Below are 22,637 nucleotides of genomic sequence, written 5' to 3'. Positions count from 1 at the left end.
GTATTATAAATCTTTCCAAACCCAGTGATTTATTAAGGGAAAAGTCTGAATGGTTCACACTATTAAATATAGCTTTTAAGTTGCTGTGTCATGGAGAGGTCTTTTGTTCTCCTGTTAAACCGAGCATCTTGTGTTTTGCTTCCCCACTCCTCCTGTTGTACCATCATGCAGCCAGTTGCTGAGCTGCTCAGGAGAACTGCAGTGGGCGCTCTCACAATGGTTTTCCTTACTGATTTCTTAATCCAGGAGTAGAATAGAACAAATAGTGCAGCACTGACCTAGCTCCTTTATTATTATTATTATTATTATTATTATTATTAATTTGCCTTTTCCCGCCTCTACAGAGTTCTCATAAAATAAACCTTCCATAGGCATGTGATGAGATGGGGAGGGGGAATGTGACGGCCAGAGGAAACCATTTCAAAAATGTATTGTTAAACAAGTGCAAGCAATAAATTGAGCTTAGGAGGGAAAGGCGGTTAGAAGAAAAACTGAAAATACTGACCTGAGAGTCAAGCTGATTGAGGCAAGGGTGAAAGCAGCGATTTGGAGGATAAGCAGAAAGGAAAGGGGGTAGCAAAAGAGAATAAAAGGAAGGAAACACATTAGTTTTAAACATACAGCCAACAGATGCTATATTAGTAGGCTTTATAACCAAACAAAGGACAATAAAGCAACTTTTCCTGACATTACCCCCCAAAAGCCCTGAGCACTCATCGTAAGCTGTACATTAAATAGCGTACATCAGAAGCTGGTGCCTGGTCTCAACCGCCATCACGGCAAGCGCTGAGATAAACCAGGTGTGCTCCTGCAAGCCAATGGTGGCGCCTGCCCTTTCCTGAAGGACCACTTATGGAGGAAGTTCCTATCTGTGTGCATATAAAGTTTTATCATTTAATAAACTGAAATGGAAATTACTAAGGTATTAAACTTGGCAGTAAGCACTGATGTCAGAAAGATTTTTATTTGAACCAGTGAGTTGGATGGTTTTATCCTATGAGATAATTTTCCTTCATCCCCACCCTTGCCCAAAACCAAAAGGAACTCGGCAATTTGGCTTTTGGGTCAAGTAATTCCATCTTAGGTGCTTATAGAGAGCTGAACCTAGCCAGGATGATCAAAGGCCTGTGGGAGGGCCCTGGTGGAGTGCCACTGGCCTCCCCAGCAAGGACAGGGGAACTTCCAAAGCGGAGAGTGATGTGTCTCAGTTGTAATCATGATGTTTCAGCTTCATCGCCGAGAATATCCAGATGCTTGCTATCTGTACAAAAATATCTAATATGTCCGTGTAGTCAATCAAAATAGTGGTTTCCAACACGAAGTAAAAATTAAAAGAAAAAAATATGATCACTTTGTAGGCTTCCACAGGAATGCATAGTAGATAGTCATCTTGTTGACCTATAAAATATCCTTTGCCAAAATGTAGCGGATAAGCAAATACTTTACCATTATTCCATACTACAAAGTAATTTTAAGCATTTCATACAGGAAGGAAAAAAATTCTCCAAGATATATCATTTCAAATAAAGAGTGTTGGACTGTAATGGCAAAAAAAAAAAAAAAATCCAAGAGGAAATTCAAGATTAAGCTCATGGTAAATGTGTTGATTTGATAATCCTTCATATCTGGGATCCTCCTTCAGAGTGTTAATGATCATAAATGTACAGCTGAAGAAAAGTGAGAGGCCAAGACAGGAGGATTGCAGGTCTGTGGCCAGCCTCAGCAACTTAGTGAACGCCTTTTCCAAACTAAAAAATAAAATAGAGCTGGAAGTGTAGCTCAGAGGTAGAACACACCTGAGCTCAATCCACAATGACAAAAGGAAGAAAAATGAGGGTTCAAGTCATGGTCATTGTGGGACTTTCAGGACCCTGGCCCAGCTGTCATTTCAAATCTTTCTGCATCAGAGTAATTAAGCTGAGGTCCACGACCGAGCTGAGGGAATCCTAAATTGAAACAGCAAGCACACGTTTAGCATTCAGCTGCTTTTCCCAAGGATTCTGAGTTGTCGCCCAATTCTCAAAGGCACAGATGACATCTGCGACCACAAGGTAGCTAAGGATGGTGCACAGCCATCTGCCACTTGTCGTAAAGAAATTCCTTCCAATACATTAATAAACATAAGTGGAAATTACCCAGCAAGAAGAGTGTATATCAAAACAAACAGAGCTGCTATCAAGTTTCTTCCATGTACCATAAAACTTCTAGAACATATTATCATGTTTGAGAAACAATAATAAAGCTTAATTTATGTTTTGAAGGGAGTTCTGAAAGGCATCAAGGAAATTATGTCATCACATTATTAAGCAAATCAGAAGGAAAAATAATAGTTTCTTTCCCAACCTTAGATAAGGCTTTCTTAGGCACCTAAAATCATTCCTCAATGTCCACATGTCTGGTGGTGTTAGTCCTCTATCCAGATAATTAAGTGGTACCTTGTTTTCCATTCTGATGTTATGTCTTATGAGTAGAACCCCTTGGGAGCTACCCTGCCCTCCACAGTTGAAAGGAATATGCCTGAGGGCTCAACTAGGGCATTCCCCATCTTCTAGACAAACACTGGATAAATCCCTAAAAGATTTAAAATAATTACATGAAAGGTCACCCAACTGGTTCTTTCCCATGGGTAGGATACAAGAAACCCAGTGGCAGTAGGTCTTGCTTGACAGACTCTATTAACCTCTGTCTTTCCCCTAAGGCACCAAAGGATTAATTCTGAAACTTTAAATAAAACTCAGAGGCTGACAGGCACTGACACTGATGCACCACATATTTTAGCACTTCTCCGGTATAATTAGGTACGTAGTTATGTAGTATATGTGGTATCTGTCATTGGTAGTGGACTAAGGACATCAGACTAATTTTGGCCAATCAGAGAGGCTTGCTTAAGACTCACTGCCCTCCATCTGGCCAATGTCCCCAGAGCAGCCAATAGCCCAAGGCAGAAGCTCCCGAATGGCATTGGCATTGAGGATAAGAATTTACAAGCAGAAGCACACAGTGGGACCACACTAGCGCAATATGCACCTTAAAAAGCAGACACTATCTGGTATAATCCTAGTACCTAGGAGGCTGAGGGAGGATCACAGGTTCTAAACCAGCCTCAGCAACTTCATGAGGCCCTCAGAAACTTAATGAGACCCTGTTTGAAAAAAATTTTTAATTAAAAATTTAAATTTAAATTTAAAAATTTAAAGAGTGTAGCTCAATAGAATGCTCCTGGGTTCAACCTCCGGAACTACCCCCCAAAATAAAAAAGCAGAATCTTTGATGGCAGATGAAAAACATCACTGACATAGAACCTAAGAGGTAAATGAATTGTGCGCATGCCAGCTGTGTGCTATTTGAAATGTAGTCATCGTAGAAAAAATTAAAATTGGGGACAGAACAATTCTAAGATAACCTTTCCTCTTTGAGAGAAGCAAGCTAGCATCTGGAGCATCTGCATTATTCCTGGCCCCCTCCCTCACGTTGCACAGGACTAAAGTTCTGGCATATTTCAGAATGCACGTTGATTTAAAAAGAGGCCTTTCCACGCTGGTAGGTCACAAGCTAAGCCAGAGACCACAAATTTACTTCAAGTTCAATAATTTTGTTTTCAAAATCACAAAATTAATTGTAAGCATTATGCCATGACTCCAAAATGGGGATCTTTGTCATTATTGCAACGAAATCTTCAGTCTCCGGCATTATGGTGCATGAATTTTGCTGCTTGAGCCAGCAAAATCTGAAAAGGGCTGTCTGACAAACAGAGGAAAGAAGATGTTTCAATTGGCATACACATGTAGCCCAGAAGATAAAGCCTCAGAAAGGCAGGCCAAGGTTGAGCCTTCCTTCCCCAGAGACCTACCCGTCTGGGTCTCCACGCCGCCCGCTTAGGGCTCGTGCTGGAGCTGGGACTCAGATATTTCCCAGACTCTGTTCTGCTGCTGGACCTCCGACACCAGCAGGCAGAGACCTGGGACAGAGTCAAGTCCCACTACACGTTTTATGAATTACAGTGCCTGGGAGGTATCAGCTTTAAGGAGAGGCAAAGGCAGAGATAAAGAAAACGTGCAGAAAGTACATAAAGATAAATGCCTGTAAAATCCACTGCTGCTTTAATGCATTTCATATTGGAGACATAAAACTGTGAAAATTCTTGATGATTTAATGACAATAGCGTCCAGCTAAGACTCGTTTGTCCAACTAGACAATTAAGCTATTTAGATGTAAATGTTTATAGTAGCTAATCCTGAATTTTAGTTATAGTCCTGGGGAGCTGGATTAATGAAAAAAAATGCCTTCTAAGAATGGGGCACACCACTTTCTTTCATGTAAGCTAATAAAGAAGAAACAGATCCGCAGCCTGGCTGCAGTGTCGCCCAAGGAAGGTCCTTGGGGGCCTGCAGGGCAGTTTGGTACTTTGGGGCCAGTTTCTCGTTTCCGCCCCTGGTGGAAGGGATTCACCTCAGCAGTTCCTCTCACCGTCCTGTTCACATTCTGACTTTTGACTCTTAGGGGCTCTGCAAGCTTAGGGAAGTTACTTAATCTGTAGAAATCATAATTCTTTATAAAATGGATTCATGATGGTATACCATGATGGTATATTGCAGACTACCTGGCACATTGTAAATAAAAAATATGCAAACTCTATTATTATTATTATTATTGTTATTGATATTATTATATAGGATATCTGCCATAGAACTTACTGCTTTTCAGAGCAGAGGACTAGGAGTCTAAAAACCTACATTGTAGCTTGCTTTTCTCTTTCTTTCTTTCTTTCTTTCCTACTTTCTTTCTTTCTTCTTCCTTTCTTTTCTTTTCTTTTCTTTCTTGTGGTACAAGGTAGCATAAGAGATGGAACTCATGGGCATTATACCTCTGAGCTACACCCAAAGCTCTATTTTATTTCATTTCATTTCTTTTCTTTTCTTTTTCTTTCTTTTTTTTTTTGTGGTACTGGGGATGGAAACCAGGGACATTGTACCTCTAGGCTATACCCCTAGCCCTATTTTTATTCTTTATTTTGAAACAGAGTCTCAATGAATTGCAAAAGGGCTCATTAAGTAGCTGTGGCTTTACATGCACCAAGATCCTCCTGTCTCAGCCTCCCGAATGCTGGGATTACAAGTGTGTGCCACCATGCCCGGCTTTATTTCATATTTTGAAACAGGATCTTGCTAAGTTATTGCATGCTCCTGGCCTCAAACCTGTGATCCTCCTGTCTCAGCCTCCCAAGTACTGAGATTATACTGGGCTAGTTTCTTATCTTTCTGACCACAGGACCAATCTCCAGAAGGCCATTCAACTTCTCAAGGTCTCAGTTTTCTCACAAATAAAAACCCACAATCATAACTTCCCTATAACCTTATGGCAGTTTAAAAAAATGTGGCCCTGAAATGTAGTTCTAAAATAGCCACATAGATAGAGAAATCTAAAATCAGCTGGCCTCAAACCTGCAATTCTACTCTCTTAGCCTCCCAAGTAACAGGATTACAAACGTGTGCTACCATGCCAGGATAGGTCCAAGGTTTAAAATTAAAGCAAGGTCCATAAGGATTTTAATTTGTACAGTCTTACCTCAGGGGAAAATAATTCTGTGCCTTAGTTGCTAATTTTGATCAGACTGAACCAAAATGATCAGATTATCATCAAATTAATGCTAAGATTATTGAAACAATCATTTTGGTATTTAGACCTGTTAAAGACTGTAATTGAAAATGCTATTGAAATTTTACTGGGAAAACCCTATCCATTTAATATGGAGCCAACTAATATGGAGAATCTGTCTTAGCAGCAATTGTCCATAAGACCATAAGCACCCCATCTTACAAGGGGATTAGTGCTTGCAAAGCACAAAACATTTTAGTACATTGTTGAGTTTCATTTCTAACAAGACTTAAGGCCACACAGCTAACATAACATAAAGCAGACACAAAATCTGAGCACAGTGCTACAGTTTTGGGGGTTTTTTTTTTTGGTTTTTGGGTTTTTTGTTTTGTTCTGTTCTGCTTTGGCACTAGAGATCAAACCCAGGGTTCATTCTACCTCCAAGTTACACCATCAGCCCATTTTTTAAAATTTTGAAATAGAGTCTTTCAAAGTTTCTCAGCATCTTCTTTAGTGGCTGAGGCTGGCCTTGAACCTACAATCCTCCTGTCTCAGCCTCACATGTACTGGGATTACATATGTGCACTACCATTCCCAGCTCAGGTCTTCTTTTGCTAAAGCCAATTATCTTTCTGCAGGACCACAGAGAGTTCCTCTACGTCTCCCTTGAAGTCCTCCTGGGCCTCACACATCTCTTGATCAGAACTGGCAAGCATTCACTGATTTATTCAAAATTTGCTGATTTCTTCCATATGGACTGAATCTAAGAAAGACAACTTCTGCTTTACTGCTGAACCAATGAGAAATCCTTAGAGATTATGGACTTACGTAAGATTATTCAGAAAGTTCTTCCCTCATATGAAGTACAGGAAAAATCATTGAGAGCAAGCTTACTTTTAGAGGCCACGCTACACATAAATAGGATAGGAGTGTGATTTATTTGAAAATCTAAATACCCTGAAACCCCGGCACAGCCCTTCTTGTTTCTAGACAAAATTTGCTATCATGTAGACCCTACTGAAGCATATTTTCCCCATATTCTGAGATCCCCTTAAATGATAAATCTTAAGGATGAATTTGTTTAATGTGCCAAAAGAGACCCAAAAGTTATGAACTCCTTCCCTTTCCCCGTCTGGTAAATGAAGCATTCCAAACCATAGTTTTCCATCTTCGTTTTCTCAAGACAAACCTATATCACAAATGTTCCTCTTTGATAGGAAAGAGCTGAGGTTTCAGGGAGCCAAAGCCCCAATTTTTTATGGACTTTGCTGGCACAAATTCTAGATCACAGATATCACTTTCAAAAGGCAACAACTATTCCTTCAACACTGAAAAAGTACACAATCTCTCAAAAGATGAGCCAGTTACCTACTGTATATCCCACAAAGATACAGCACCGCACCTTATCATGCCAAATTTCTCATACATGACTTGTTTCCAAGTTGTAACATGTACATACAAATGTGTGTTACCACTACGACAGGTGGGTAGCCAAGGCATCGGCATCCACCTGCCACCGGCAGCTCATTTGCCTGTAACACTGACCTCTCAAGTTCCGCGATCTTCTTGTCCTTGTCGTTCTTTTCATTTTCCACCTCCTTGAGGATCTCTAGCAGCCGGTCCACTTCTGCCTGGGCCTTGCCACACTCGTCGCGGTAGTACGATGCCTCCTTATCGAGCTGTTTTAATCGGTCTGCAAACTCAGGGTTCATCCTGGAGTCATCTTCAATATTATGTGCCTTCAACATCACATTTTTAAAGAATGTTGTTAAAACAATGGCTTAGAATAATAGATAGTGCAGTCACCAATGGCCCAAAAATTAACTTTGGAGAGAAAATAACCAAACAAGAATCATGGGTATTCTGTCAGTGAAAAGGCAAATGGGCGGGGCGGGGGGATCACACATTTCAGTTGCCTTAGCAAATGTTGATTTAAAATTATATTCCAGTTTCCCTCAGGGAGTTGCTTTCATTATTGATACCTTGCTCCATTAAAAGCTGCTACTTTTAACTTTTAATTCCATTGAAAAGTAGGGGATGGAGGGGTTGGAGACTCTGATGTCTTTATTCCTGCTTGTTTGACAAGCAGAACCAAGGCAATTTGACTCTTCACAGTGAGGGGGGTGATTCGGACCAAACGCTTCCATTTCTAAAGCAGAGGACTGAAAGGACACGCTATTAAATTATTTTCCAAGATCCATCAAGAGCCAGGTAACATAGAAGACAGGTGGATGGATCACTGGGGCCATTCATCCTGCTGAAAAACCTCAGCAGAAGACGCAGATGGAGAGAGGAAAGGCGCTCCGACCAACAGTCATACCCATGAATTCTTGTTCCCGTGAACAAATTAACCTGAACCATGAGGAAGATGAGATAATCCGTGAACGAGCACACAGACAAGGATCTGCAAACACATGCATGGGGGGTGGGTGGCAGCTTTGGACACGAGAACAGACACGGGCAGCAACACAGCAACAACACTGCAGAATCATTTGCAGCCAAAGTATTTGTGGTTTGGGGTGTGTGGATGCATTAAGGCTTTGCTTTTTTTTCCCAAAATAAACTTTTGGCTGAAATATTCCCAGACAGATGGAAATAACACTGTGCTACAATGCTTTTGCGTACCCCTTGTTTCCCATTATTCCTAATTGACTTCTTCAAAGAGCCAGCAGGGAAAAAACAAGTCATTTAACAACAGTTGCACATTCAACACAGAAAATTCAGAGAAGTCATATCTGCGTGTATCTCCAAAATCCACATGGGAAGTAATCAATGTTAATAATTTATTCGGATTTAAGTTGTTCTGGTTGTTCTGCTGTCTTGCTACGTAGAGCAGATGTTCATGGTGATTTTATTAGGCTTTTTTTTTTAATTTCAGGGAAAAAACAAGGCAAGCAAGCTACAACTACTGTGGGGTCGAATGAATCATGCATGTTAGATAAATTAATACTAATATAATACTACTGTTAGGAGGTTGACAGTCTTTGCAATGATTTAGTAGAAAAAAATTCAAAAATTAGTATAAATAAAATAAATTTCTTACTTATGACAAAATAATCATTTTTAAATAATATCTTTGCATGTAACATATTGTTTAAGCATGAGGATAAAAGGGGAAATAATTTTCTTATGTGTTCTTTAATCTAAGATTTCCTTATTTAAGAAACTCAACTGTGCAAAAAGAACTTGGAAAAAATATCCAATTCAACATACTGTCAGGTCCTAGTTAACTCCCTTTTACCAACATATCTCTGAAAACATTTATTCTTATTTAGTGTGTACTCTGGATTTCATTATAATAGATTATTGAGTTTTTCATTATAATTTTCATTATAATTAAAATAACCTGATAGAAACTTAAGCTAATATTTCTTAAGAATTTTATTCACCTAATCACTTTATTTTAAACTTAAGTAATAAATTTTAAAACCCCTAATCTCCACTCTAAAGTGGAAAGTAGATAGTCTATCCTAAAAAAAAAAGTAACTACTCTATACACCTACTTCTATTTGTAACAAGAAGAATCAACTCATTGCTTCTATGACAGTAAAACACTAAAAATATACAGCTTTTAAATAGCTAAGAAGTAAACATCTTCATATTAACTTCTCTTTCATTTTTATCCTATATCACCACTCATCTGCAAACCTTCTCATATTTCTTGAACTATCCAAATAGTGACATTAAAATTTTATAAAAGTCTTAACAAACTGAGTAATAAGCAAGTAGAAATATTCAAAATAAATGAATAAACATATTTTGATAACATATTTATGTCTAGTTAAATTTCCTGTCCCAACCCTGATTTTTAGAAATCTACAAAGAGTTAGCAGTCAGCCACTGTGGTTTCTTTGGGGTTTTACACTGTACTACTTCTTATTATTAATTTTAATAAGTACCTATAGGATTACTAGTTGTGAGACCTATATTCTAAATCTTACACTGTGTCTCATGACTCAGCAAACAAATTAGCCTTTCTAAGCACAGTAAAACTATGAAATGACAAACAATGGGAAGATACTATTCATGAGGGCTTTATTATGACTATTATTTTATAATATTCATCCCAGAAATAGGGCTTCTTATTCAGCTGTTAATAGGTTTATTTAATGTTCATCAAAAGACTACATACTTTTTAAAGATAGCCTGTAAGTCTGCTAGTGATAGGTCTATGAGCACATTACTGATGTTAGATCCTTGAAGAAGATAACCCAATGCCAGTTTTCAACCTTGGATGAATTTAAGATGTGTACAAAGTCTTTTCAACCCAGGAAGTGGGTAGGCTAAAGGACTCATGGGATGCTTAGATTTACAGAAAGTTTAGGGGGGAAAACTATACTAGCCTATACTACTGAAGACTTAATGTGAAACTGAAGTTAGTTCATGATATTAATATAAGATCATGGTCAAGTTTAATGGCTTGATTTTTGTTAGCTAAATTTGTAAGTGCTAATGATTCTTACTTTTAAAATGAACAGAAAGTCTCAAAAGTATCTGTGTATTTAATATGCCTAGCTCTGTCAAAAATCAATTGGCCGGCCGAGCACGGTGGCGCACGCTTGTAATCCCCGCGCTTGGGAGGCGGAGACAGGAGGATCACGCTGGTTCGGAGCCAGCCTCCCTGGCTTAAGAGACCCTGTTTCCAAATAAAAATATAAAAACAGGTCTGGGAGTGTAGCCCAGACGTAGAAGGGCTTCCAGGAGCCCCAGTACCACCAAAACAAAACAAAAAAATCAATTGGCTGAAAGTGTGTGGACTTGTTTCTGAGTCTTCTTTTCTGCTCTATTGGTCTATGTATTTGTTTTTGTGCCAGTACCATGCTGTTTTTATTACAATGGCTTTGTAGTATAGTTTAAAGTCTGGTATTGTGATTCCTCCTGCATGGTTTTTGTTGCTGAGAACTACTTTGGCTATTCTGGGCTTTTTGTTATTCCAGATAAATTTAAGGACTGATTTTTCTATGTCTGTGAGGAATGATCTTGGGAGTTTAATGGGCATTGCATTGAATCTGTAGATCACTTTTGGAAGGATGGCCATTTTAATAATATTTATTCTGCCTATCCATGAACATGGAAGATCTTTCTCCATATCATTATCTACTGATTCCAGACAAAAGAATTTACATCAAACTATCTTCAGTCTTGGTTGTCAGCATTCTTGGAAGAATTTTCAGATAAAGGTGTAAATAAATATAATATAATTATGTTTCTGCCAATAGAAATCTTAGAAAACGAAGGTCATATAAACTTGTATAAAATCATAGAATGTTCTTGGGCCAGCCCTGAGGTCCATGCGAAGACACTGACAGAATTTCCCATATTTGGCAAATTTGGTGAGTTCCCAGTTCATCCTAAGTCTTTGAGGTAAAAGGCTCCACAGATTTTTATAAAAGTATAGATTACCAGCTCTATTCATCATGAATTATACCTTTTCAGCAGATGGGGTGAAAATTTTAGCCATCACAGCATGAGTGTGTTATACTGAAATCCACAAACATGAGTATGTGTGTGGGGGGCATCCTACACCAAAAGAAAAATAAAGGAAGAAACTGAATTTTTAAAAGCCAATGGTTCCTTCAAAATTCTAAGACCAGAACCTCCTCTAAAAACAGAGGGAAAGAAGCAATTTATTTATATTTGGTCAATACTCTTGACTGTTAAAACAATGATAAGAGTTCTTTTATCTGGATGAGCAACCCCTGGTCGGGTCCAAGTAGGAAACAGATTTAGCTTAATGTACCCTAGATTCTGCAGGGAAAATATTTATATTTTAATAAATCATTATCATAACAAATTCCTACCATGGTATCATTCTGAGGCCTTTCAGATTTAAGTTGAGAGCACACAGTAATTATTTCCTCTTAGCAATCTGCTGGGTTGAATTTAGCTTCCACATTTAGTAAATGCTTGCCCATTCCATTCTTCTGAGGTACATCAACTTTGCATCCCTCCCCCATCTTTAGTAGTCAGAAATCTAACTCCTAGGGGCTGGGCAGGGTGGCACACTCTTGTAATCCCTGTGCTTGGGAGGCGAAGATAGGAGGATTGTGCAGGTTTGAAGCCAGCCTTGCTGGCTTAAGAAACCCTGTTTCCAAATAAAAATATAAAATAGGTCTGGGAGTGTAGCCCGAGAAGGGTTCCATTCCCAGTACCACAAAAAAAAAAAAAAATAAATAAATAAATAAATAAAAGCCGGGCATGGTGGTGCACCCTTGTAATCCCGCGCTTGGGAGGCGGAGACAGGAGGATCGAGCAGATTCGAAACCAGAGGCTCTGGCTTAAGAGACCCTGTTTCCAAAAATAAAAATGTATAAAATAGGTCTGGGAGTATAGCCCGGAGGTAGAAGGGCTTCCAGGAACCCCAGTACCACCAAAAAAAAAAAAAAAGAAGAAGAAGAAGAAAAAAGCAAAAAAGAAATCTAACTCTTGATAATGTGAATTGGTGTGGGTTTTATTTTTTAAGAATATATTTATCATGAAGATGGCCAAGAACATGGTCACTTTTAAGACAACCCTACCAGTCATTAAAGCCAAAAGAATAGCCCAAAGGATCCTTTTCTTACTGTAGAGATTTAACTTTGCTGGATTCAACAAGTCAATTTTAGAGCAAAACCGGGTACTTAATTCTGACACAAAATGTTTCTTGGAACATTCAGAGCAGCTCTCACGCATCTTATAGAAACAGAAAATTGGGAAAGTACCTTATAGAAATGTATTACATATTATATCAATAACTTTTAGGCGCTCCAGATTCTGTCTCTTGTATTTCCATATGGAAGGAAATTCCCCCACAAGTGGGACTAATCAAAACAGATTTGGAGCCTCAGTGATGCGGGCAGGCCTCAGCACTGTGACCTGAACTGACTTTGAAAGCCTGATCAGGCACACATTTCCTTGCAACATGGGAAGAGTTGTACTTAACAATACCTAGCAATTATCTTAATAAAAGAAATAGAACTACTTCAGGAAATAAAGAAAATTTTTAGATAAATTCTATACCTAAATAAGGGTAAAGAAGTAAAAAGAAGTCAAAGCCAAAGCTGGGAGGTGAGAGGTATCAAAATCACACATCTCGAGTTGATTTACACTTAGTCTTAGGAAGGTTGGCCACTGATTATTTTCAGTAAAATACTAGGTCATCATTCCAGATGTCTAGAAAGGAAAGCATTAACTCTGATCCAGAAACCTGCTGTGAAGCAAGGCATGGACTAGTCAATTATAATATTATATAACACTCTCCCTTTGAAATGGACCCTTACAATTTTAATAAAAAATCATTTCCCTCAAAATAAGCAAATGATTAGTCATGACCATGTAGGACAAGCAGAATGTTAACTAATGAATCTGTTGGGTTTTTTTTTTCCCATTCCTGCTGTTTCTGGGTTTTAGCAATAACTTGATAAATTCATGCACTGTAAAAATATGATTCTCTATTGCAGCACTTTGCTGGTTTAGAGTCTACTGGCAGCGCCTTAACAGTCTTTTCATATCTTAACAGCAGAATGGGGGTATATAAAGCTATTTTAAACATTATGTTTTATTTTAGTCTTCCAAAGGAACTACCAATCTTCACATAATTCTTAGTTATGCACGAAATATTACTCATTAGAATTAAATTCTGTGGATGATTATCAAACTATGTACAACATATTATAAAATTAAAATTTAATTCAAATTCAGTGAATTAATACTAGTCAAAATAATTATGCCTAAAGAATTCATTTGGAAACTAATAGTAAAGTATCTTGTAATCATTGTAAAGGAAATTATTCTTTCAATTCAAGTTAAGTTATATCTAAGATATTTATAGTTTTTATATTAAAACAACTATATCAAAATGAAATTTCTGTTCATAAATGGAAAATATAGAGAGAGAAATATGAAAAAGGCGGGACATGGTGGTGCACACTTATAATCCCAGCACTTGGGAGGCTGAAACAGGAGGATCGTACAGGTTTGAAGCCAGCCTCAGCTACTTAGTGAGGCTCTCAGCAATTTAGTGAGACCCTGTTTCCAAATAAAATATAAAATAGGTCTGGTAGAAAAGCCTCTGGGTTCCACCCCCCAGTACCACAAAAAAAGAAATATGAACAAATATTCAAGAAATTGTTTTGATATTTTAATCACAAAAAGTAAAAAGAACCAACTTTATACTTTAAGATCCTTTATACCCAAAATGTAATTATTAATGTAATTCTCTCTATGGAATTTCCTAATATTATCCATGAGGAGAACTGAGGTGATTATCTAGATGTTTTGAAACAAAACATGTAACTATAAATGCTAAGTGTTATTTTAAATATAACTCGAGTTCTCCAGATACTAAAATCCTGGATCAATTAGCATGTGTGTGTTTGTATGCACTCGCCATATGTATGCCCTGAATTATCTCTTAAATAATTGTAATTATCCACTGTGTCAGAGAATACTAGTCCAGAAGTATGTAAAATGGTCCTCAGAAATAGGCTAAAATTATAAAGGGAACTCCCTAACCCTAAACACTGACTGTGAAGGCATCTATAATTCAGCTGCTGTACTCCTGGGATTGAAATCCTATGATGACATAGTATTCAAGAAGATCTCACTGGACATTAACAAGACCTTTTCTTTATCTCTCTGTAGAATGGAAAAACTGCTTGATCTTTTTTCTTGTTGACCTTTATGTAAAATATGAGCCCTGCAAAGGGAATGTTTAGAAGAGCTGGGATTTCAAGTGGATAGTACTGGGTGTGAGGGAGACTTCTGTGCTAGAAACATCAGCTGATCTCCAGTGTACCTTGACCAGAGGCAAGGTTGCCCCAGGACCTTGTAGCAATGGGAATATTATACAAAGCACTAAAGTTAGGAACCCAGAAGGTCTAAAGACGTATTCAAAATTCATGAAAGACTTCTGGATATCACCTAAGAGCACAATGATCACTAGGGCTATAGCAAAGAACATATTTGAGCCTAATGAAAAATAATTATTATTTGTCTAGAATTAAAAAAAGAACTCAACTGGAGTTAACCTGCACAGTTCACAATATCAAGACAAAACTCCTCCAGAGAAACAGAGATTGATAGTTAAGCTGCAGAAAGGTTATTATTATAAGAAATAACCAGGATACAAGGAAAAAATTTAGACTCCTAAGAAATGACATTAGAGTATCACTTGGTACATTGGATTTAATAGAGCAAAAGAGAAAAGAAGAAGTAGTTTATTCTACTAAAAAAAAAAAAAAACTTGCAGGAAGACTTCAGAGTAGTCTTGTTCTTGTTTACTCTGGCTGAGTATAGACTGACAGACACAGAAATGACTGTGAAATTGTCTCTTGTAGGAATAACAACTTACTGCAGTTCATCAAAACTGTGAAGGGGAGCCAGGTGTGGTGGCACACGCTGGTAATCACAGTACCTGGGAGGCTGAGACAGGAGGATCCCAAGTTCGCGACCAGCCTCAGCTACTTAGAGAGGCCTTTTTTCAAAACAAAAAATAAAAAAATAGGCTTGGAGGGGTGGCTCAGAAGTAGAATGCCCCTGGGTTCCATTCCTAGTACTGGAAAAAAAAAAGTGAAAGGTGGCCATATTCATAAACATATGAAAATTTTAAAAAAATTTTCTGAAATAACAATAGTTAGAAAACAAAAGCATAGCCACTTAAAAATTATATATGTAGAAACACTTCAGACTATTTCTAAAAAGAAATATCATAGGCCTATAGTAGGAGAAATTTCAAACCTTTCCTATGAAAAACCACTGAACTAAATTTAAAAAGTTTGTGAATGGGAAAAATAATGTGAATGAATCAACCATTCTGAAATTGTTGTATAGGATGAACATAATTCAATTAAAGTAAAAAACAATTGTGATTTTAATTGATAAAGTGACCCTGAAATCCACTTGGAATGATAAAAAATTAAAGACTAAAAAAATTAAAACAAAACAAAATTAACAAGCAAAAGGACTATAGAGCAAGAAAAAAATAAGAAGAAGAAATAATTCAGATGTAATTGATCCCACTAGATGTTTAACAATTTGATAAAGTAATAAAAATTAACATTTTGAACAGTAGCTCATAAAATAAGACAGTATGAGAACTTAGTACACAATAGTGACCAAGATCAATGGGTAAAGAGCTAGTTGATAAACTGTGCTGAAAATTTTGATAAAAAGTTAAAGGATACATTCTCTATGGTGGCCATATATTATTTTTGTAACTAGGAAAATCAGTCATTTTTTAAAAGACTACTAACAAGAGAAAAATAAATCATTCTATGTCCCTACATCAGGACAAACAAGAACTGGCTAATTTGATAATTTAGAAAAATATATAGTTAGGATCTCACTTCTAAACATCAAAATAAACTAAGAATGAATAAAGAGGTTAAATTTATGTGAAAATAACATTAAACATTTTAACTACAGGTAAGTGAAATTAAAAAAATGACTTCAAAATGTATTCTGGGGCTAGGGGGAGAGAAGAGTTGAGAAATTAATATAGAAAGTTCTTCTTCAACACATTATTTATACTACCAGCAAACAAACAGAAAAAGAAGGAAGAAATGGAATGGAGTGCAAAAGCATGCAACCATTAAGAGTATTTTTGGAAGAATGGTTAATTTATGAGAAAATACAAATGATATGAAAATTTTAAAAATAGGATATAAAATGGAATAAACATTTTAACACAACTTGGCGAAAAGAAAGAAGTTAGGTAAGAAAAATGGACAAAAGAGAGAAGAATGGAAAGGGAGAAGAAAAGGTAAGAAGAGAGAAGAAAGAAAGGAGACAAGAAGAGGAGACAGGAGAGGGAGAAGAGAAATAAGGGAAAGACGCCCGCCGGGCAGGAGTGGTCCCAGTTCCTAGTGATTATCTCTGTGCAGGGAGACAGCCTGGTAATTTTTATTTTCTCCACTAACCTTCTATACTTTTGCAAATTCTCTACTGTGTCCATATATTATTTTTATAACTAGGAAAAACAACATCATTTTTTAAAAGACTATTAAGGAGAGAAAAATCCATCATGCTGGGTCTCTATCAGTACAAACAAGAATTGGGCCCCAAGAAGATCTGTAGACAAAGGGAGTTAAAATAATGAGGGCTGGCAGTGTTCCCAGGATGCCAAACCAATGGGTTAGCTTAATTAACGTGGGGAAGAAAATCAGTCAATGACTTTCAATTAGTCACTGAAAAGACCAAAAAGTCTGCTTTTGCATACAGGATACCCATTGGTAGCCAAAGGGAGGGCAAAGTTGGCTATGCCTTGTGATCTAAATACTAACAGTTATTTTGAGTTATTTCTTCTTTTTTCCCTCCTTTCTTCTCCTCTTCCTCTTCTTCCTCCTCCTCCTCCTCCTCCTCCTCCTCCTCCTCCTTCTTCTTCTTCTTCTTCTTCTTTTCTTCCTCCTCCTCCTCCTCCTCCTCCTCCTCCTCCTCCTCCTCCTCCTCCTCCTCCTCCTCCTTCTTCTTCTTCTTCTTCTTCTTCTCTCTCTCTCTCTCTCTCTCTCTCTCTCTCTCTCTCTCTCTTTCTTTCTTTCTTTCTGTACTAGAGATTAAAAGCCAGGGGCATTCTACCTCCAAGCTACCTATTTTTCCATGGTTTGGTTTGGTACTGAATTGATCCCAGGGGTGTTCTTCCGAGCTCACTCACAGCCCTTTTAAAAAATTATTTATTTACTTATTTTATGTTCAACCAGGGTCTTGCTAAGTTGCTGAGGCTGTCTTGGGCTGGAAATCTTCCTGTCTCAGTCTCCCAAGCGCTAGAATCATAGGTATGCACCACCACACTCAGCTTTCAAGCTACCTTTTTTATAATTTTTAGTTTTTTTATTTTTTATTTTTGGTACTGGGGATTGAACCCAGGGGTTACCTTTCCAGCCCTATTTTATTTTTATTTATTTTAAAACAGGGTCTCACTAAGTTGTGGAAGGCTTTCTAAATTACTGAAGAACCTGCGATTTTCCTGTCTCAGCCTCCCAAGTACTAGGATTACAAGCATGCACCACGACTCCCGGCTTGCTACCTTTTAATTTTAAAACAAGAGTCTTGCTAAGGTTACTGAGGATCCTGCTAACTTGCTGAGGCTCGCCTCGAACCTACAGTCCTCCTGTCTCAGCCTTTCAAGTGCTGGGTGACAGATGTACACCTCTGCAACCTGCTTGAGTTATTGCTTTGATCTTACCTATCCTAGCAGGATACTGAGATCCTCTTATGGTCCTAAATTTTTGCTGTTACAGGAGTAAAGCAATTCTCATCTGTGTTAATACACCCTAAACATGACACACACAGGTTGTCTTCCTATTCCTAACAATTATGAGACAATTCCAATGGGACCATTCTATATGTTTTTAAGACAATCTAAAGATTGGTTTCCCAGAATGAGTTTTTCAATCTTGAAAATAGTCAAATCTTATTTGTCTTCTTTCACTTTTCTACTGTGTTGAGCCTGCTTCTTTATTTTTGCATTTGTGTAGGGGGGTAATTGGGAATTGAATTCAGGGGTATTCCACCTTTGTGCTATACCTAAGCCCTATTTAATTTTTTATTTTGAAATAAAGTCTTGCTAAGTGAGTGAGGCTGGTCTTAAATCTGAGATCCCCCTGGGTCTGCTTCCCAAGTACTGAGATTTAATTACTGTGAGCCACACAACCATTGAGTCTGTTTATTAACACTTCCATTAAAAAAAAAATGGCAAGGGAGAGGATATTGGGATTGATTATTTTTGCTCCTCCACTAAAAGCCATACTTGAAAAAAAAAAGGTTAATAAAGCTATTTTCCAGAAATTCTGTGTGCAAAAATAATTTTTTTTTGTAGATAGTGGAGGCCAAATCTAATTAAGCACACCCAAGGGTCCTTTACATCTAGCTAAATGTAGCTTGGAGCAGTGGCTTCACAAATAAAAAGTTGTTGGCTGAATTGTTTCCTTTATCCATGCTCTTTTCCTTGCCTATGCTGGATGTTTTTAAATAGAAGATAATGAGAAAGCATGATAATACAGATCCCATCTGTCAAATTATAAATCTGGCCACCTTCATATAATATTTCTCCCAGTAAGCCACCTGAGAGGACAAAACAAGATAAAAAGACCTTATTTTTTAAAATAAAGAAATAAACTGTTTCATATAAATGTACATATGTCATTAGGATAAAAAAACTAATGGTGGCGTTTCCATTTTACAAATATTTTTACTAGTTACCTGTTTTTTAGACTCCATGAAGCTATAATCAAAACTGCTATTATCTGTTATTAGGAAACTATATGTTTTGTCCTCAGCCAAATAACATGTTAAACTCTTACAAAACCCATGCTGACATTAGGTTATTTGCCAATTTCAAAGGGTACTACTTTTAAGTTTAAACTTAGTTTAATGTCTACCTCATGAATACAGCATACAGTGGAATTGTTTGCTATTTTACAAAAGCTATCCATTTTGCCATAGATTAGTCCATGTCCAAAGGATCTGAGGATGGACTCCATGAGTCTAAATCTTTACCTGACTTCTGTTTGACCTGAAGTTAAGAAGAAGGCACTATCAGAGCTAGGAATACTCTCTGAGTTCTTAATTATTAAATTTCAAAAGACACGGCAATGGCCTATATGCACAGGTCATTTCTTTTGACAGGATAGAAATGGGAAGAGACCGATAAATATTTTCGGAGCCTCTTCAGGATGGGACACTGTGACATGTGACCAGTGGATCCTCATGCTTTGATATGTTACAGCGGGAACTTTAGGAAACGACTTACTGGGTTGTACATCTGATTGAACAACTGCTCAGCTTGCTACATTGCAAAGTTGGGGAGGCATTGAAGCACAGACAGGGAAAGAAGGAAAGATTCAGAAAAACAGCATTAGCTCAACAAATCCAGTGCATTCGCACAGACGAAGTGGTCGTTAAAAAAAAAAACAAGAAGAAGAAATTTCAGTTTCTAAACATTCCACGGTGAGAGTGAAAGGCTCTAGGGAGATACAGATGTTGACTTTGGCTCCTAAAAAAGAATAGCTGGAATAAGAAATTTAAGGTTTGTGTTACTTTCCCTTTCTCATGTTAAATAACCCATGAAATAAAGAAAGCTGTCCACTTTTGATGATGCATGAGGTGGGGGGCCTCCAGTCATGAATCAGATGTACTTTTGGCCAAGCCCACAATTTATTACCTGAACTTCAAAGATGGTAATAGCAAAAGATTAATTAAATTTTATCATTGAATGCATAGCTTCTTTTAGATTAACACAAGCCTGAATTTTCTATTTGGTCTAACTTCAGAAAAATATAAATCAGCAATGGCAGGTTGGCAATATCAAAATATCAGTAAGCAAAATATTATCAGGTTAACTTAAATGGGAAAGAAAACAAATCAAGTCAGGAGGAAGACTAGAGGAAGCCACTGTATGGTATTGTCCATTGCCTGTCATCAGTTTCTATTGTTAGGAATTAAAGAAATATAGAATTTCAAAGATACCCTATTATGTGTCAAGTTCTTTAGGATCTATAATGGTCTCCTGTCAATTTTGTGTACAGATTTTAAGGTTTGTGTATTTTAATGTACTGAATATTATTTTAAACAGGGCATTCAAGTTATATTTCTTAAATACCTGCGCCAATAATTTGGGCCTCAACCTAAGATGAAATATTATAGAAACTGTTACTTTGCTTTAAGCTGAAACATTGCCCTTTTTTTTCAGTACTGGAGATTGAACTCAGGGAGTTCTACCTCTGAGTTATACTCCCATGCCCTATTTTATCTTTTATTTTTAAACAGGATCTAATTAAGTTGTAAAGGATCTCAGTAAGTTGCTGAGGTTGGCCTTGAACCTGTGATCCTCTTATCTCAGCCTTTTAAGTACTGGGACTTTAGGTATGTACCACCAGAATTGAATCTGAATTCCTGTTCCTTTGATACCAATAAAGTAAAGGATGATTTTATCATGGTTTAAAAACCCCTCTCCTCAACCATGGCATTAACTGGAAAATTATAAACAAGCATAAGTGATAATATTTTAATTATTGTTGCTTCTGAACTGATTTCTAGACATAGTCAATCAACTTCTACATTTTGAACACCAAATACTCTTGAAAGTTTATATGATCCGTACATCAATAACAAAGTTCTTTTCAATACCTAGGTGTCTACGATTGATGAATGCACTGAATTATAAGCATATTCATACCTAATAGTTCTGTAGTATTTGATTAGCATTGACTAATGAGCTCCACTAATATCAGTAAGAATTCCCTCATACATAAACAGCTGACTCTCTTTCTTGGGGAGGAAGTACTGGGATTATTTTACCTTTGAGCTACAACCCTGGTCCTTTTTGGGTTTTTTTATTATGAAACATGGTCTCGCTAAGTCGCTGAGGCTGGCCTCACCTCAAACTTGGGATGTGTCTATCTCAGCCTCCCACATATTGAGACTACAGGCATGTGCTACCACACTCAGCTTGAGTGTCTCATTTATAAGAAGTGGGATAGAATACATAAAGGATGATTCCTTTTCTGCCTGTAGCCATTTTTCATCACAGAGTATTTGAAGATGTCTTAAATTTACACAGTATGGTGAAGGACTAAAAGTAACCGCATGTGTGAATGTTCTGCATAAACGTTTATGTAAAAATTCAGCTTACCAATGTGAAGTATTGCTCATAAGACAAAGACTGAATAAAACTACCATTTAGATTTCACTGTTATTGGCAGACAAGGTTCTGTTCAACTAAGCACATCTATCATGCTGTGTCCATTTTAAGACAAAAATACCTGAACATTAACAAACCTTGAGCAAAATTCCACTGGAAATTCATGGTGTACTTATTACATAATAAAAATATTATATTTTCATCTTTCATTTAGTAAAACTATATTTTATTCACAAGTCACATACCCTTTTATTTAAAAGGAGGCCCAGACACTCCTTAAGCTTTTATAGGAACTTAATTTTCCATTAGTAAATGATGTGTTTATATGTATATTCACATAGTGTCAGCTTATATTTTCAAATATTTCATGTAGATCTCAATTCTTTTTAAGGTGATGGGAACTTGAGGTTTTATGAAGCTATTTATTAGCAGAATTAAAGACTACTGAAAAAAATCGTTTAAACTTCTGAATACAGTTCATACCAGAGAGCCAAAAACAACAAATAGCATCTATAGGTTAGTCATAAAAATATGTAAATCATCATTACCTTATTTAAACTCACTGTACTATGCATTTAGAAGATAATATAAGCAAAGATCATGTAAATACTTAGAAATAAGTTATCTTTTCAAAAATTAAATAGTTTCTTTTCAGTAGGACAACCAATTTTATCAATTTATTTCTGGTGACACTGTAAAATGTTAAAATGCTGTCAGGAACAATGCTAAAATGTTTACAGAATTTGTCTGTGAATTCCAGTAAATGTGTCTACCTGAGAGTCTACGGAAATCACGTGCTATACGTGATCTCTTGAGCAAACCTCAGCTAAATCACGTGCTATAAGTGATCTCTTGGGCAAACCACAGCTATGCATAAAGAAACTATACAATTGCATCATCAATGTTGATTTATTAAACTAAGCCATTTATGTAGAAACCATAAGCATAAATCTGTGAGCCTCTTCCTTTTCATTAATAAGAAATTCAAATTCCACAAATGACTTGTACTTTAAAAGGAGGATATAGAGAATAGGTCTGCAGAAATCATAAATGGGGGGCCCTGTCCTTTATGACAGATCATCAGAGTTGGAGAGTCCAAGTCTATTTGAGGTCCTCCTTCTTCCTCACTTCACACACTATAACTGAGTTAAGATAAGAAAGGACCACTCACTATAGGAACCAATGAATTCCTCTCTTTTGCAAAATTATCTTGGAGCCTGCCTTATGATATCACAAGACTGTTTTATTAAGTAAAAATTATCTTTCAGAGATTAATTTCATGACTGGCACATGCGTATATACAACATTATAGAACACATTTTTCTATCTGTCAATAATGCATATAATTCCCCAGTGCATAAATAGTCAAGTCATTCTCCACTTAAAAAATCATCAAATATGTCGCCTAAATTCTATTATCTACTGT

The 22,637-nt window shown here is 36.9% G+C and overlaps 1 protein-coding gene across 3 annotated transcripts in view; it reads right to left on the bottom strand.

Annotated features, from left to right (window-relative positions):
* ERC2 (ELKS/RAB6-interacting/CAST family member 2) overlaps nucleotides 1–22,637 on the bottom strand; it is a gene marked incomplete at both ends in the record, with an annotated part of 759,201 nt that overhangs the window by 286,580 nt on the left and 449,984 nt on the right. For 2 of the 3 annotated variants that reach the window (XM_080715235.1, XM_080715236.1), the window contains 2 exons: nucleotides 7,141–7,334; nucleotides 19,322–19,357. In XM_080715235.1, coding sequence (XP_080571361.1) covers nucleotides 7,141–7,334; nucleotides 19,322–19,357 — 230 coding nt within the window. The remainder of the gene's footprint in view (nucleotides 1–7,140; nucleotides 7,335–19,321; nucleotides 19,358–22,637) is intronic. The other variant, XM_080715237.1, reaches the window with a different exon arrangement.

This window comes from Muscardinus avellanarius (genome assembly GCF_963383645.1).
Source record: "Muscardinus avellanarius genome assembly, chromosome: 18".
Lineage (NCBI taxonomy): Eukaryota > Metazoa > Chordata > Mammalia > Rodentia > Gliridae > Muscardinus > Muscardinus avellanarius.
Note: the sequence above shows the minus strand (reverse complement) of the source record. Positions and strands in the feature narration are given on the sequence as shown.